The following is a 16,406-nucleotide window of genomic DNA, read 5'->3' on the forward strand; positions in this document are numbered from 1 at the left end:
TGCAGTGTTTAAGGATATTTAAGCCTTTTTGTAGCATTTATCTGTTTATTGTGTCTCAGTTTATTCAATGAACATTTCCAAACTTTGCATGACATGGATCCCAACAGTATTTAACACAGCTAACTAGCAAAACATGCAACACTACCAGGCTGTGTCAAAAATTGCACTCATACCCCAAGAGTTATCTAAATATTTTCAGTCTGAAATAATTTGTTCCAAATCTGTCATTTATCTGGAGCTTTACTTTCTTCTGCTTATTGTGCCTTTAAGACAATGGACATCTCTTGATAAAACAATCAGAAACAGGGAGAACAGTATTCAATAAGTCAAGAAAAAATCTAGAAGATATGAACCAGGACATCACATTTTAGAACTTGTACCATAAGAAAAGACTTTTTAAAGGAAAAACCTTGTAATGATTTTAGTGTCTTTTCAAGCGCTTTTAAAATCAGCCTCATTCATCTGAATTTCAGCTCTGTGTATCAGTAAGGATGCATTAGGTGGTTTATTAATCTTGTCTCTCTTGCAGTCTGCTCCCTGTAGCTGTACTCTGCTGAAGCTAGTGGTGTATCCAGATATAGATCCAGAATAGATTAAGCCCATCTTCTGAGGTACAGTCTTCAGCAGCACATGCTTATGCTTAGTCTTTAATAGGCACTTTGCTTTGAGAGCCTTCCCCTTTGAGACAGAAGTGGAAAAGGGCCAGTCTCAAATTCTTCAGTGGCACTACTTGTGCTTGAAGGCATTGCAGACATGGAAAAATAACTCATCCCCTGGCAACAGAGGCTGATTCAGTATGGGTGGAGGATTACTTTGGCAAAAGGAGTATTTTTTTTCCATGTAAAAGGCTCCATAAATCTAGATGTTATTCCAGTAAGGTTTGTTCTTGTCTGTAGTATTTACACAATCACTTAGTTTGATAATACTGAGTATCCTCTTGTAGTTTTCAGTCTCATTGATACAGAGGAGTCACCAGAGCAGGGTTTTCTGCTTGCAGGTCTGTGGTGCTCCTATTCATGTTTTTAGGCTGTCTCACTCCATTCAGGATTCTTCTAAAAGATCAACTAAATCCATGTAGATGATGTGAAAGTGGCAGTTCAATCAAGTTCAGTACAATCACTGGCTGTGCAGGTGAGTTTCAATTAAATTTTCCTCTTTTAAGGTTTGTTATTAGGTATAAGACAGAAGCTTTGAAAAAACATCCTTTCAGGAAAAAAAAGCCAAAGCCTTGGCTTGTATCCTTAAGAGAAGCAATTTAGAATTATTTTTTCTTCTTGAACTTTAAAAAGCTTTAGTGCAAATTTCTTTGTATATGTTCATCAAGGCACTTTGATCATGTCCCTTGTAATTATTTCCCTGTTAACAAAACAGGCCATCACACTCCTAATCCTTTTTGTTTATAGTGACGTCCCAGCAGACACATCTTGAAGGGTGTGCAATTTAAATACAGAATTCCTACCACAGAAATAGCACTAGAATTCTTAATTACCATAAGGTTTTACTAAATAAAAGTGTAGTCAGGAGCTTGGGTTCTGACAGATTGGTTGGAAGTAGTTCCTATGCTACCATTGCATGTTAATGTTTATATATAATCTTTCACTGTCTCAAGTTTGTCAACTGATCATAAAAACAATATCATATGAGATCATTCTCTCACAGAATAAAGCTGGCACAAATTGGAGTAATATTTCAGTAAGAAATAACTCTCCAGAGTGGCAGAAAAAGTGCTGTGCTGTTACTGTCAGTGGCTGCCACAGTGCAGAAAAAAACCCTACAGGGTCCATGTGTACCCTGCTTTCTTCCTGTTTTTCAAGATTTTCTGCCTTGTTACAGCAGAGTGATGTGAAGGAAGGGTTTCTGCAGCTTTTTTTTTTCCTTTGGCCTTTAACAGATTTCAACTCTGTTGGCCAGGAGTGGAAGTATGTTCTGGAGTTCCTGATCAGAAACATCCGTATTTTTCCACAGCTCAAGCATAACATTGTGCCCAAAAAGGCTGTTTCTGAAAGCAAGGTGTAAAACCACGTTGGGTTAATGCGTGTGTCCCAAGGACATCAGGCACGTGCCTTGTTTGTAAACAGTCAGCATCTTCTTCTTTTCCTCAACTCCAAAGAAAGGTACAGTGGAACTTCTGTCCTGCTGAATGCATAGGAAATCCCTTCTCATCTCTGCAGTTGTGGAGGTACATAAAGCCAAAGCTGGCAAAACTTACATGAGGAGCGTTTTGTAGAAGCTTTATGGGGAAAAAGCTTTAGGCTGAGCTGGAAGATCAATGGTAGAACCATGGCAGGAAGCTTAACAAAAAACCCAGAGCAAGAACAACAACAACAAAAATAACCTGAAACAGTAAAAAATCACCTTAGCTTCTATTGAATCATGCTCTGTTGTTAAGAGGGTCAGTATAAGAAGGAGGAGATCCTGGCATCCTGAAGAAGGGGAAGGGAACATTCCTGTAAAGCCTGTACTGGCTGGAGTGCCCAGGATAAGTAGTGCAGTGTACTCTAATGAGCGTGGATCTGCTCTGGCTTAACTTCCTTCTCCCTTTGCTGAAGTTGAATGATGAAGTTTTGCTGGAGCAGTAGAAAAATCTTCAGTCAAGACTGGAAGATGCTCTTCAGAAGATGAAACCAAGAAAAAGACTTGGTCTTACAGTAGTTTTATCATACAATAAACATTCCCTGCTTTTCCTGGACAAGAACTACCTTCTTCACCAAATACACTGGTAAGAACTGTGCTTTCTGTATTCCCTTACAGTAATTTTCATAAAAATATTTGAGTCCTCTTTGAGGACAGGAAGGTGCACTTTGCATTGATGGGAGAGGCCCTGTCAGTTCTACTTTGGTTTGAGACTGTTTCCTCTCACTACAGAGTCTGGCATCTGCAGGTGACAATTCTGTAGCATCTTGCTGAAAACAAATGGTAGGTATCTTCTTAGGTTCCAGGGCAAGCTATTCTCTGAATCGTTTTCTGAGGAACTGGGAGCTTCAGTGCATCAGGGATAGCCCATTTAACTGGAGGGTTTCCCTCTTACAGTTTGGATTTGGGAGCAGCCTGGAGCAAGATCCTCATGTCTAGCAGTGCTTTCTCAAGATAATGTGCCATGCGGGCTGCGTTTGTGTCAGCACAGCTATTGAAGGCTGAAATTGCAAAGTTGATGTGTTCCTCCATCGGGTTGTAACAGACTCCGTAGCCATCTGGAACCACGGGACCAAAACACATCACACAATCTGTCTTTGCTGGGACCTGTGGAGACAATGTGATTAAAACCTTCTGACCAGTCAGAGAAAAATGAAACCATCAAATGCAAACAGCTCTGTCAACAGAGGAAACTCATCTCATTAAACTGAAGGGCCTCTGGTTCAGCCTCACCTCCCACCACACACGTGCTGGACCATAGCATTTAGTAGAAATTTGTTTTCCCCTGCATTTGCACTGGAGTGCTTCCCCCCCAGAGTAAACACTGAGAAAATTTCTCAGCCTTATTGCAAGACATGAGGGAAACACCAGTAGTAGTAAGTCACAAGTAGAACTATTCAGTAAGAATCAGAGCACAGCACTTAACACAGCAGCTGTTCTGGCTGCTGACTTCACTGATCTCACTTCTCTTCACTGAGACACCAAACACTCCTGGTGATCCTGGCTTTGGTTATGTTAGTGTTTTAACATGTCTGTAAGGGACAGTGGCAGGTGTAAGATCAGATCTGTAGCTTTATGGGATTGGCAGCCAGCTTAGAAATTTCTGACCCAATGTAGATGAGTTTGTAACAGAAAGTAAATGAAGAGAAACACAGAGAAGGAAGGCACGAAAAGGAACAGGGAGTACTTCTCAGGCTCAGATGAGCTGTACCTGGCTGGTTGAGAGATTGAAGTGCATTGCAACAGCATAGGCTGTGTCCATGAAGAGCTCAGGCATGCTCACCAGGTCCTCGATTGCCTGCAGCTTCAGCCCCAAGAGGTGCCGGTCTATTGCATTGCCCCGTATGGCCTGGAGGAAAGGATGGACACATGAAAGCCAGGCTAGCAGCAAGTGAGCAAAACTTTCTTTGGGTTAAAGAAAAGAACACTTCTAAAAGGTCTCTAAATGTTTGAAGTTAAAAGGAACTAGATTTTGCCTTTAAGACCAATAGTCTTGTTTGTAAGAACTGTGAAATAAACACAAGAGTGGAAACAATCTTACAGTTCCTGCTCATAGACTCCCTCTGGTTTTAAGGCTCCTTATGCAACTTTGGTGTTTATCAGCAACAATGATGGTTAAGAAATTAAGCTATTGTAATACTTGATTCTCTCCTTTAGGCCAGTCACAAGGGACATTTAACACACCAGGTAGAGAGGATTCAGTGTGTGGCCAAAGAGCACTGTCAGGTCAGAGCCAGAACTCTGCAACACTAATGGCCACACTGCTGTGTCACAAGCAAAAGGTGTTCAGGTCTTGTCTTTCCCCAGAACTCTCATTTGCTGGGTAAACCTTCAAGCCTGGCTGCACAGAGGACACTCACCATATCTGTGTACTCCCTGTGGGCCTGTGTGGCTCTTCTCAGCAGGTCTGCTTTCTCCTGGTCCTGAGAACACACAGATCTGTTTAAGTTTTTCTGCTGAAAGGAGAACCTCATTTTGGCTCTTCTCTAAGATGGAGGACATTTTGCTTTGTGTCTGTATGAAACTCATTTATAATTAACAAGATTTAATTTTTACATCATTTTGTTTGGCAGCATTACTTCATTCTGAATAGAGTTCATCCATCAGTAGCTGAACATAGTTTGAATAGCTAAAGAGACTTATGAAGGACTTTTTAGAGGGCTCAGAAACATCCATATGATGTTTCCCAGACTGTCAGTACAGGTGATAGAAAAGTCAAATCTACCCCCTGATGTGTAAAGATTCTGCAATTTAGCTCAATATGGGGTGCAGCCCTCCTTAGCTGAAACGAGAGGACACACAGCCAAATAAGCAGCTTTTCTCTTTCCTGGATTCCTCTTACTCCACTTCTTTGAGATCCTCACCGATTTGTCAGGGCTGTCCATGGATTGCACAAACTTGAGGGAGGCCACAGAGGTGGAGCGGATGGTGTCGGTGCGGCCCAGGCGGAACATCCTCAGCGACGCGCTCTCGTACGTGGCACAGGCGTGGCCATACATCCTGGGACAGGGAGGAGAAAGCCACACAAGTGAGTCTGTCCTGGGAGAGCCTTGTCTGTGCCACCTTTATCAAGCTCACATGTTTGAGTCTGTCAGTGAGGAAGCTGAGGAATGACTTAGGGGTGGTCTTACCTGTAGTACGCCAGCTGCAAGGCCAGCTGGATAAAAGCATCAGGGCTTATCTTTTCTGACTTGGGGAAACCCTTCCCAAATTGATGAAAGACCATGACTTTGATATCCAGATCTTCGACCATTCTACAAGGAAAGAAAGAGGAACTGTTCCTTTGTTGCTCATTCTAACACAGAGGAATGGATTTGCTTTCACAAGGCTCAGAGGGAACAGGCCATCTGGATCTGACCTATGCAGGGACAGACAGCTCCAGCACACATAGATCTCTTTGGGCTGCACCACAGAGGTAGGAATTTTTTGCCACTACTGAAAATCTTCATCAAGTTAGATGGTCATATGTGTTTATGCTCCAGTATTCTTAGATAGATCCAGTAAAACCTTGCTCTTTCTTAGCAAATGGAATGAATCAGTAATAACCCCTCCCCAGCATCTCTGACCTTATTCCTGGCAATGCTTTTCAGCTCAGCTCAATGCTGTTGAGCCCAGAAGTCACTGGGAAAACTCCCTGTGATCAGTGAGGAAAGCCTCATTTAAATCACTGACAGGCTCCAAAGCGGAACATGAATTACTCCCTCAGTCACCCACCCACTTCTCCACTACTTCATACTCACATGTTGAGGTTTTGCTTTGCATTCTCTATGTCATTCTTGATTTCTGGGGTGATGTTAAACCGCAGCTTTTTGGGCATTGGCAGAGGAACTGTGGACGATTTGCCCATCTCGGGTTTCTTCCTGTGCAGAGAAATGGTTCTATTTGACCAGACCTATAGCATGAGGCTCAGCTAGGAATGCCAGAGCCTGGATAGAAATGCACAGGGATGTTCCCTAACACCTTGTGACACTGGTCACAGCCTGACAGACCCCTCACTGTGCCAGTCAGGGATCTCCAACGCTGAGGAAAAGCAGGGGCAGGACTCACGTGAACTCCACAATGTGATCCAGAAGAGCAACGATGGGTGGGCCTTCGGAGGGAGCATGCTCATATACGAGACCACAGGAGCCATCTTCAGCAATGATGAACTGGGAGAGAAGCACGAGAGGACAGCACTGAAGGCAGGCAGTGTGTGAGGCAGAAGATACCCAGAGAGTCCTCAGTGTCCCTGTATCAGAGCCTGTCCTTGCACAGTGAAAGGGCAGCAGTGCCTAGACTGTCCTTTAGCAGGACAGCAGTGGATGCCTTTCAGCAGGTGCAGAAGGTCTGAGAGCACAGTTACAGTTCTGCAAAATTCCCTGGATAAGGGTATGCCTGACATATTGGTGTGCTCAGTGCTTTGGCCATACAGAGAGGTTCAGTGGTCCTGATTTACTGAGATGCACCCACAGTACAGGAGTAACATTGCCACATGCTGGCTTACCCTTTCCAATCAGCTGGAACATCTAAACTTTATCCCCTTGGTGAAGAGTACCAAATAGGAACAAAACAGCTGAAAACACTATGAAGAGTTCAGTAGGTGTGAGAGGAGTCCTCTAAAGCACCATTGCTACAAGCCAGAATATACCAACTAATGAAGGAAAAGCTCCAACAGCAGCTGCTGTTGAAGGATCTTGACAAGACTGAATGGAGAAGAGATCAGAGGGATGCTGTGGGATGGCAGCGCATGTTTCAAGAAACAAAACAAAATGCCATTGGGCAGCTTCTGGCAGAACCAGGAAAAGTGACAAGCCTGGAGGAGATCCAAGGACAGACCTCCCATCATTTGGGCTGCCTCTGAGCAGACAAGGCATTGTTCACCGCAGGCAGAAAATTGATTTATAAGGAACACAAAGACCTGCTGCACTGAATAAATGTGGGCAGAGGCAGGAAAGAAACAAGTCCCCAAGGCAGCAACGAATGCTGTTGACTGCAGGGGGAACCACAGGATCTCACACCATCAGCCACCACTCCTTGTCTCCCTTGTTTTTTCCACTCCCTTGACATGAGAGAGACCATTCCTGCAAAAAGTTCCTGGGATTTTTTTTTACTTTTCTAGTCTCAGGAAACACCTCTACAGCCACCTCTTCAGCACCTCGAGAGCATCATCTCTTACCTGCAGGGTTTTGTCGAACCATCGGTTGCCGCTGTTGAGGCGGCTGCCGCCACCGTGCAGCATCTGCGCGGCCACACGGCTCTTGTAGATGTCATCAGACACTCGGGGCATGGGGGCGTCCAGGCACACGGTGCAGATGCTCTTCTCAATGGCACGCACGGACTCCTTGTTGGTCTTATCTGGGAGAGAAAGGAAGCGTAAGTAAGAGGGAGTTGTGTCATTGGAAGGAGAGAAATTTCGAAGAGCAGGTTTGAAGGAGGTGGTGTTGTGTTCCTGCTGTACCTCAGTGGGGGTGTACACAGCTGTTCTATTAAAATTGCAGCCAGATCCATGTTATAGGTGTGAACATGCTGCATTCACCCTCCTTTTTTCAATTTTCTTATATCCCTTCTTATATCCTTTTCTTATATCCTTTCAATTTTCTTATATCCTTACTCCTTTGCAAGGCAACGAACTGGGATTTCACTGAACTTCACACTTTGTTATCTGTACTTTCTAACCCCAAAATTACAATGGATTGAAGTGATTGCTTCTTTAAGGTGGAAATCTCATGTTATCTGTCCAAAACAAGCTTCCAAAAGAAAGAACTGAGCAGAGCACAGTGGGGAGGTTTGTTATTCAAGGATCTGCAGTGTTTGTTAGCACTTTTGTGTCAGGATCTCTACAGACCTTTAATGAGGTTGTTGTAGGCTTTTGCCCAGCTGTTTCGGTGGTTGGTGGTGAGGATCCCAACAGGTTCTTTGTTTGTTTGGAGGGAGGTGTTCCAAATCTTCTCCAGCTGAATGAAGAGCTGGTCAGCAGTAAGGGGAGATCCATCACTGTTGTAAACATCCAGCTCAAAGAACTGAAGGTGAGAAGAGTGGACAAGGACAAAGACAGAATATGAGAGAAGATAATTATTGTCCAGCCTCAGAAACCAGGAACAGCTGCTTTGAGAAGGTAAGATCTGGCTGAAGAATTCAGCTTGCAACCTTTGAAGGATGCTCAGAATTGAGAGACCAAGTCCAGCTTCCCTTGCAGGGCATAAATACAGTCCTAGTTCTATGAAGCCATGGTAACAAGGACCAATGAGGAATTCCTGTTTCTGAGACTAAGCTGCAGTGGGAGGGTTTGTTATCCAATTTCTACGTTCAGTTTCCAGTTGCAGATATGGTCTCTGGGCTTTGAGAGACAGGAATTACAGAGACAGGAAAGAGAGACAGTATTTTTCTGCCTCTAGTCTGCTGCTTACATATGGCAATTCTGCCACTGGCCAAAGGGGATAAAGGAGCAGGAACAAATCCCTGGTGAGGCAAACCTAGTGGGCAGAGACTTCCTGTTACTCCCTTTCCTCTGGAAAACAGCTAGCAAAAGGGACACCTGCAGCTCAACAAACCTTGAAAGCCCAGCAGCTGCCCTACCTGGAAGTTGTGAACAACTGTGATGTGTCTGGACTGCTTTTTGCCTTTGGCGTAGTTGACAATGGAGTCCCTCTTGGGCCCGGGAATGCGGCAGGATGAGAGGATCTGGTAGTACTGGTTCATACAGAGGGGCTTCCCACCCATGTACTCCACTGGAAGGGTCTCACTGGAGACACAGCAAGGTAAGGAGGAAGGAGAGAGAAAACAGATCAGTGGGAGCAAGCCTGTGCTCCCCACACAGGTCACAGGCTCAGCCCTGCAGCTGCATGCACTCACTACAGCAAAACCTAAAGGTGGTGGTGGCATAAAAAAGGTGCTGTCTTTCCCCATTCCTAGCAGCTTTCTTAGTACAGGCTACAAAAAATGTCTGTTTGCTGGCCTTCCATTTGGGAAGGGGGAAAAAACACTGTGCTTTCTGTGACACCAGAGAATCAAGATATCTGGACCTACTCAATGGCTGCAGTTCTGAGTGATGAGTGTCTGACGTGCTGATATGATTAATGAAGTGGGCAGGGGCTCAGTCACTCCCTTCTGCAGTCATATTCCAACTACCCTGAACTTTGACTGCTGGTGTTGGTAAACATATTTTTGGACCTTAAATAAGGCATGTCCAGCAGAGATTTGCTCTGGTGACCAAAAGAAAAAGGGTAAGGGAGGAACAAATTTCTCTAGAGCTCATCCCATCTAGCTGGAAGAGAAACACCAGGAACCCAAAATTAGACTCAAATTCCTGCTGCCTGAGCTGTAGCTTGTCCTGTGAACAAAGAGAAGTGCAAAGCTCCATGGTACTGCCAGTTGTGCTCGCTCTCTCCAAGCACGTTCCCATACCAATAAAAGCATTAAGGTAAACAACGTGAAGACAGAAGAGTAAGTTTGCTTTTTTCCACTGGAGGGGACTGTGGCAGTGAGCAGTGCTGGGGATTATAGTATCTCTTTTTAAATATGTACTGTCATCTCTCGCCTTTTTGTGTGGAAGGGAGATTTATGGACAAGGCTCAGCCTCTCTGTGACATTAAGGAAGGTGTGAGCTCTCAGGAGGGTCAGTAACTCACTTGTCAATCATGGCCTTGAAATCCAGGATACCCTCAATCAGCTTGGCAGCAAACCTGGAAAAATACCAAATGTAACAAGCTGAGATCAAGCACAGACTGTCTGAGGCTGAGGGACGAGCTGAGGAGGATTAGCAGAGCTGTTCTCTGCTCCTCAGAAAGCTCAGCCTTTCTGCCAAGCCCCTGTTGTGCCCGTGTCTGGTTCACTGATACAGCCACTCTGGGCTGTGATTTGAGATTGCTGGATAGTCCTACCATGTGGCACTTTCTTTTTTTATGTGTCTTACTATACAGCCAAGGAACTCTGGACAGCTTTCAAGAAAGGATTCAGTCATGCATTCATGACCCTTTAACAGCAGTGTTTGCTACTGATGTGTTATGATTTATTACATCTGAGTTCTGATTCTCAGCATTAAAACAGCACCAAGAGAATGGGATTTCTGCCCTTCCCTGGCCAGGGGCCACCTAAGAGTGTCAAGCCAAGATGCAACTGTTTCTCTCTGCAACCAAGACACCGCTGCTGACTGAGTTCCTACCCCAGTGAATATCCTGCTGCTAACACAACTCCAGAGAACCTTCCTCTGGCACCGAGGGCTTGGAAACAAAGGCAGATGTCCTGCATGTGGACTTTGAGGTGTTGTGTTTACCAGGATCAACGTAAACACTGCCAGTGCCAGCTCCCAGCAGGGCTGTGACAAGCCATATCAAGCTGCTTAGCCGGAAGTGAAAGACTGGCCTTCTCTGACATGGGAGCTCCCACCTGTCCCTGAAGGAAGGAGGCAGGAGGTCACTGGGACAGGAGGTTGTGTTGGCTGAGTGAGGTGGTGCCAACATTGGCAGGCAGTATACTTTAAATTTGCTCAGCCTGCCCAACCTTAGGAAAGATCAAGTGATGCAACTCCAAGAACCTAAGGGTTCTGTGAAATGAGAGATTCTGCACTTGTCAGTTTTCAATGAAAATTTCTCAGGCTTATTGCAAAACATGAGGGAAACACCAGTGAGAGACTCTGTGTTCCTTTCTGGAGAATGAACAGCCTAGAAGTAGAGTTTGGCTTTGAGGGTATGGGAGAGGTTGGTTGACTTGTTTTCAGTCAACAGTTCTGCCAGGTTAAGAAGTAAAAACCAACCACTTTCCAAGTCTGCCTTCTGCTTTTGGAAGCTTTAGTTTCAAGCTGCACTGTTAAGACTTCTTCGTGCAGTCACAAACTACCCAAACACACATTTAGATTGTATTTTACGCAGGAGCCTGCCTTCTTATGCAGCTGCCACTGGTTGGGCACTTGCAGTTCTCCAGATTATTTGGAAAACTTAAGAGTAAATAATAGGGCAGATTTCAAGACATTTGTGTACTCTTGCACTGTTGTAAGGCTAATCCTCTGCTCAGGTGTACCAGGGAGTGGGGGGAGGATTTGTTCCCAGCCTCACTGATCCCTTGTTGGTATTTTTGATCTGCCCAAGGCAGTGCTGACTGGTAACTGTAGCAAAGGTAACTGTGTAAAGGTTGGTGCTAAAGTTTTGCAGGTGGATTCAACACACTCCTAGTGGTGGTTAAAAATTAAAGGGAGCACACGAGGAAGAGAGGGCATGACAGAGTCTGAATGCAAGGAAAAGCTTGGGAGTGGAAAGGCTGGTCACTGTGACGTTTCCCAAAGCATGAATCACAACAGGGGACAGTCCCTGTCAGGCTCCCCATCCCTATAAACTAGCAAACTCCAGAGGCATTTCTGGGTGATCTCCTTTACATGCCTGGGCTACTTTTTATGCCTCCTTTAACTACACGCACAATCATAGTGCCTCAAATACATCCTCACAATGTCTCCAGCCAGTGATGGGACCATTTTGCAATGAAGATCTGTGTTTGAGCAAAGACCTAAATGTAGTTTCTCAGTCCTTGTTTAATACCTGAACCACTAGACTCTTTGGTATTCTCCCCTGATTAAATATTTAGTCTGGTGCAACCAGGAGTTTCCTTACAGCCTGGCAGCTTTGCCCTGACAGCACAGACAGCACCACATTGTAATTACTCATTCCTAATCTGCCTTAATACCCTCATCCCTGTTGAACACAGCTCATCCCACCTATAACCTAAGGGAAGGTAGAAAAGGATTTTACCTGAGCTGACCTTGTCGATCCAGAAAATCCTGCTTAGGTAAAACCACACCTGGGCTGGAGTGGACCACGACTGGCAGGCGATATTCCAGGTAAGCTGTTTTCAGCCACCAGTCTGAGAGCTGGGATGAAGAAAGAAAATATGCAGGGAGCTGCTGCTGTCCAACCCAATCCTGGCTGATGGGTCTCAGCATCCTGCCCCCAGTTCTGTCCCACACTTTGCAAATGAAGTGTTTGGGGTCTGTACTATGCAGGTGAAAGGGGAAAGGAGGATTTGAGCAAGGTATGGGGGGCTTTTGGTGCAGGGCTTGAGTAGAGGGTTTCCTTCAATTTCTTGAGGCAGCTATGTGATCCTGACAAGTTCAAGCCTTCAGCAGCCAGAGGCAGAGCCAGTGACACCTTGTTCTGCCATAACCTCTCTGCTCAGCCAAATCCTGGTGAGGAGTTTGCACAGCTTGAGGAGATCAGCAGCAAACTGGTGAGGAAGGTGATGCCATTAAAACACAGGTGCCAGTGGATACAGCCAGGACAGGGAAGAGATGCACATCAGCCCTCCACCCTCCCTAATCAAAGCTGGGGCCAGAGCCCTGACGTACCCAGTTCTCTGTTTTCCTGGCTCTTCTCTCCAGGCCTTTCTGCAGCCTCTCCCCGACACCTCCCGGCTTGCGGAACTCATCCACCAGCCCCTGCGTGTGGCTCAGCTCCTCGGGGCTGACGATGGGCTGCAGGGCCAGCAGGTACCGATCCAGTGTCTGCTGGAGTGGAGGCACGGGCAGGTGCGGCAGCGCTTCCTGGTGGAGCTGGAATCTGCCTGGGATCTTGTTTAGGGCTGTCTGCTTCAGCAGGCCACAGGGCCTGGCCTGCAAAGCACAGAGCAAATGTCGAGACAGAACTTCCCCCAAGGTAGCAAAGAACCTGGATCTAGGAGTCTCCATCCCAGCCTCTCTGTGGGCACACGGGTGTCCCAGCCTGGGGCAGAGCACGGCTGTGTGCTGGAGACAGTGCAGGACATCCAGGAAAGCTGTGAAAGAGAAACTCCATCTCCCAAGATACCTATTCTCAGCTCCTCAGAGAAAATGCTGCTGGGATAATGACACATCTCCCCACTCTCTGGACACCTTCCAGCTGAAAGTCTCCATGTGATGGACAAAGTCAACCCCTTCCATTCCATGGTAAACGGGAAGAAAGTTGTGAAAAAAATAATCTTATGTACTATCAGAAACTTTGATTATTTCTTACAAAAGCGTAAGGCTAAAAGGCAGAACCCTTGTGCCAAACCAAACTACCCGTTTGGCTTGGAGAAAGCAGAATTTTTCTAAGTTTGGGGCAGGATTAAAATGCCTCTTGTCTATTCAGGAAACTGGGGGTGATGCCAAAAGGCTCCTGTGATCCAGTGGGGTCATGTGGGAGCAAAAGCCTTATAAAGCATCAACCCCTTCCCTGGCTGGAGAAATACAACAGAGCAAACCCAAGTGCTCCCCAGGAAATCAACTCACCAGTTTTCCCCAAAAAGAACAACAACATCCTTTTGGATGAATGGGGTTGGACATTCCTCAGCTTGAAGATGTTTCAATAGTACTCTCAAGGTTTCCAGTTCCCTCTGCACTTCCCTCTCCTATGGATCTACTCTATCAGACACTCCTGCTGGACTCTGGACTTTGCATTGTGAGTGTACTGAGGATGCAAAGCCACTGAGAATAACATTCCCTTTGACTTCCAAAGCAGTGAGAAAATAGCTATCCCCACACCTCCTCCCAGCAGTTAATCACAGAGAATAAAGAGATAAATTTACAAGGTGACAAAGGCCCCCAGAAACTGCCCTGTTTTTGGGCAATTGGATCTTTGTGGGACCTGGAAAGAGCTGTGAGATTGAGGTTTGGAGAAAGAATGAGAAAAACAGCAGGAGGAGGAATTACTGAAGCATAAAAGAAGAGTGCAACTGGGAGGAAAAGAAAGGTGTTGATCACAGCAGCTTGGGGAATACTGTACCTTCTCTGCTTGCTTCTGCTTCCTATCCATGGCTGGTAGGACAGAAAAGACCGTAAACCTCTCCCTCGGCCTGTCTGGGTCTCCTCTTCCACCTGACAACGTGCTGCCCATGGAGGGCGTCACCTCATTAGCCAACTGCCACACGACTGCTCCAATCAAAGGGCTCAAGGGCCGGCACAGCCCCGCCAGGGGACAGGAATTATCAAACCAGTGGGTTGCAACAACTGCCCTGAAGGTGCCCCTCTGAGCAGCAGATCAATACCTGGCTAGAGCCTCTCTCTGACCAAGCTCTGGCCTCCAGCAAGGGCACAAGTGGGGATGTTGTTCCTTCCTTCCTTTGAAGCACGAAACTACTGTGGCTGTTGGGAGAGGGACCTGGACTTAAGGCAGGAGAGACCCAGTTTATGTCCTGGAGGTGGCACCATGGGCAGTACCTTAACTGCCCTCACTCCCCATGCATGTGTGGTCATTACTGCAAGCTGAGATTCTGGGGAGTTCTGGGTTATCTCTTTCTTAAAAAAAAAACAAAACAAAACAAAACCAAAACTCTCTCTACAGCAAGGCAATGAGAATGCCATGCTGTCACAAGAGAGATCGGCCCCTCCTTCGTGTCTGTCTAATGAAATGAGGGGCAGACAAGCAGAATGCATAGCTTGAATAGAGTATGGTGATTCCAAAACAAACGGCTGCAAATTTTCCATCGGATAACAATGAAAATCCCAAAACAAACCCACGGAAGCCACAGTATGTTAAAGTGTGGAATGCATTTGTTATCTTCCCTCTTTTCTGTCCCCTGCTTGTTTGATTTGGGGTTAAACTCAGGGATTTGGTGGGAGGAGGGACAGTGATCAGAGCTGAGGAGGCAGCTGGCAGCAAACAGAGGGAACAAACATCCTAACCCTTCCCACAAGCAGCAGGAAAAAACACCAGTGGAGCAGGGTGTGCAGACAGGGCCAGCCTGTGGGCTGGCATTGCTGCCCAGCCACGTTCCAACACAGCAAAGAACCTTTTCCAGAGTTTGCAAAGCTGGTGGGAAAGAAAATCCACCTGCTGGGGCGGGGGGCAGAAGGAATTTCACAGCTGATTCTTAGCACAGCCATAGCATTGAGTGTCAAGATGTCAGAGATTTGTCTTTTATTTTTAAATCAGAATCTGGAGTGCTCCTTAAGCCCAGAGACAACTGTTCCTGCCTGGTCTCTCAGTAACTGTGAGTGGATCCACACTGTAGCTGCTGTTCTGCTGCTCTGTGTCCTCTCAGGCCCCGAAAGGGACTGCAATGAGCAGTTCCCGAGCCTGGCAGGGGTCTGACAGCTCTGCTGTGTGTGCAGCAGGACGGGTATGTTGGGAGCCACTGCTGTCATCTGCCTGGGCTTCCCTGTCCCCTCCCTGTCCAGCAGCCCCAGCTGGACATCTCAGTGCAAGAGAGACAAGGCACTGCTGCAGAGGGGCCCGAGGAGGACATAAAGATAAGTAAGGAACTTGAGTATCTCTCGTATGAGGAGAGTGAGAGGCTGTATGAGTTCATCCTGTTTAATCTGAAGAGGAGGAGGCTGACAGAGAATCTCAACAATTCATATAAATATCATCAAGGTGGGCGGCAAGAGGGTGGTGCCAGACTCTCTTCAGCGGTGCACAGTGACAGGAGAGGGAGTAAGGGCCATAAACTAAAACACAAGAAGTCTGTCCTCGACATAAGAAATAACTTTTTTACAATGAGGATTGCAGAGCACTGTGCCCTAGTGCCCAGGGATGGCGTGGAGTCTCCCTATTTCCCTATTCCAAACCCATCTGGACACGTTCCTGGGTCACCTGTCCCAAGTGACCCTGCGTTGGCAGAGGGATTGACAGGGTGATCTCCAGAGATCCATCCCTTCCTACCCTGGGAAGATCCATCCTTTCCTACCCAGATGACAGTTCTGGGCTTGTCATCTCCATCCCGGACAGCTTCACCGCGGACACTGCCGCCAGGCACGGGAAGAAACCAGCGGGCCTGGGGGCCTGACTTCGGCAGGGTCCCTGCCCCGCTCCCGGGGGAGATGGCACCGCCGGGAGCCACGCTCTGCCCTGCCCCGGCTAAAGGCCCCGCACGGACCCGGGCTCGCCGCCCGCCCACCCTGTGCCCTGCCCGCTGCAGGGACCCGCCACCTCGCGCACCGTCCCCGGCCGGTCCTGCTGGAGCCGCCCCTGCCGGTGTCGCTCTTACCGCAGCCCTGGCCACCAAGGCGAGCATGGCCCCGCTCCCCGGGTCTCGGGCCCGTCGCAAGGACACCCCGGCCGCCGCCGCTCCACCGCCCCGGGGCGGGGCCGCCGCGCCGCCATCTTGGAGTGGGGCGAATCCCGCGTGGCCATCTTTGAGAAGGGCAGGGATGCTTTGAGTGGCGGCAGCGCCGTGACCGGTATCAGAGCCGTGTTGCGGCCGCTCTCCCCGCTGTCTTCTCCCGGAGATGGTGAGGAAGGTCCTCTCTCTCGCGCCTCCGCTCCCCTCCGCGCACACCCGTCCTTCCCCGGTATGGGCAGGGAGGGCCGCGCCCTGCACAAACATGGCGGCGCGAGCACGACGGTGGCCGGCAG

At 47.4% G+C, this 16,406-nt stretch overlaps 1 protein-coding gene across 3 annotated transcripts; it reads right to left on the reverse strand.

Moving 5' to 3' along the window:
* Positions 1 to 25: 25 nt before the first annotated feature.
* Positions 26 to 16,392, reverse strand: CRAT (carnitine O-acetyltransferase). 3 transcript variants are annotated; one of them, XM_066332736.1, is made up of 15 exons: positions 16,039 to 16,199; positions 13,836 to 13,938; positions 12,443 to 12,706; positions 11,850 to 11,968; positions 9,741 to 9,794; positions 8,689 to 8,854; positions 7,958 to 8,132; positions 7,289 to 7,467; positions 6,181 to 6,281; positions 5,874 to 5,993; positions 5,265 to 5,387; positions 4,998 to 5,133; positions 4,494 to 4,556; positions 3,845 to 3,982; positions 26 to 3,240 (listed from the first exon to the last, which is right to left on the reverse strand). In XM_066332736.1, the coding sequence occupies exons 1-15, from the start codon at positions 16,182 to 16,184 to the stop codon at positions 3,025 to 3,027; spliced, it is 2,103 nt and encodes a 700-aa protein (XP_066188833.1). In that variant the 5' UTR covers positions 16,185 to 16,199; the 3' UTR covers positions 26 to 3,024. The 3 variants fall into 3 exon arrangements, with proteins under 3 accessions (XP_066188833.1, XP_066188831.1, XP_066188832.1); XM_066332734.1 differs by lacking the exon at positions 13,836 to 13,938 and having other exon boundaries at positions 16,039 to 16,392; XM_066332735.1 differs by lacking the exon at positions 16,039 to 16,199 and having other exon boundaries at positions 13,836 to 14,033.
* Between the last annotated feature and the right edge of the window lie 14 nt (positions 16,393 to 16,406).

Source organism: Sylvia atricapilla, chromosome 19 (assembly GCF_009819655.1).
Source record: "Sylvia atricapilla isolate bSylAtr1 chromosome 19, bSylAtr1.pri, whole genome shotgun sequence".
Classification (NCBI taxonomy): Eukaryota; Metazoa; Chordata; class Aves; order Passeriformes; family Sylviidae; genus Sylvia; species Sylvia atricapilla.

Bases quoted from the DNA above. Each gene is read 5' to 3' on its own strand.
- CRAT (XM_066332734.1), bottom strand. From the start codon at position 16,377: ATGTTTGTGCAGGGCGCGGCCCTCCCTGCCCATACCGGGGAAGGACGG. The intron at 11,969-12,442 runs GTACGTCAGGGC...TCTTCATCCCAG, and splicing joins CCAGGAAAACAGAGAACTGG to CTCTCAGACTGGTGGCTGAA. The intron at 5,134-5,264 runs GTAAGACCACCC...TCCCTGTCCCAG, and splicing joins TTGCAGCTGGCGTACTACAG to GATGTATGGCCACGCCTGTG.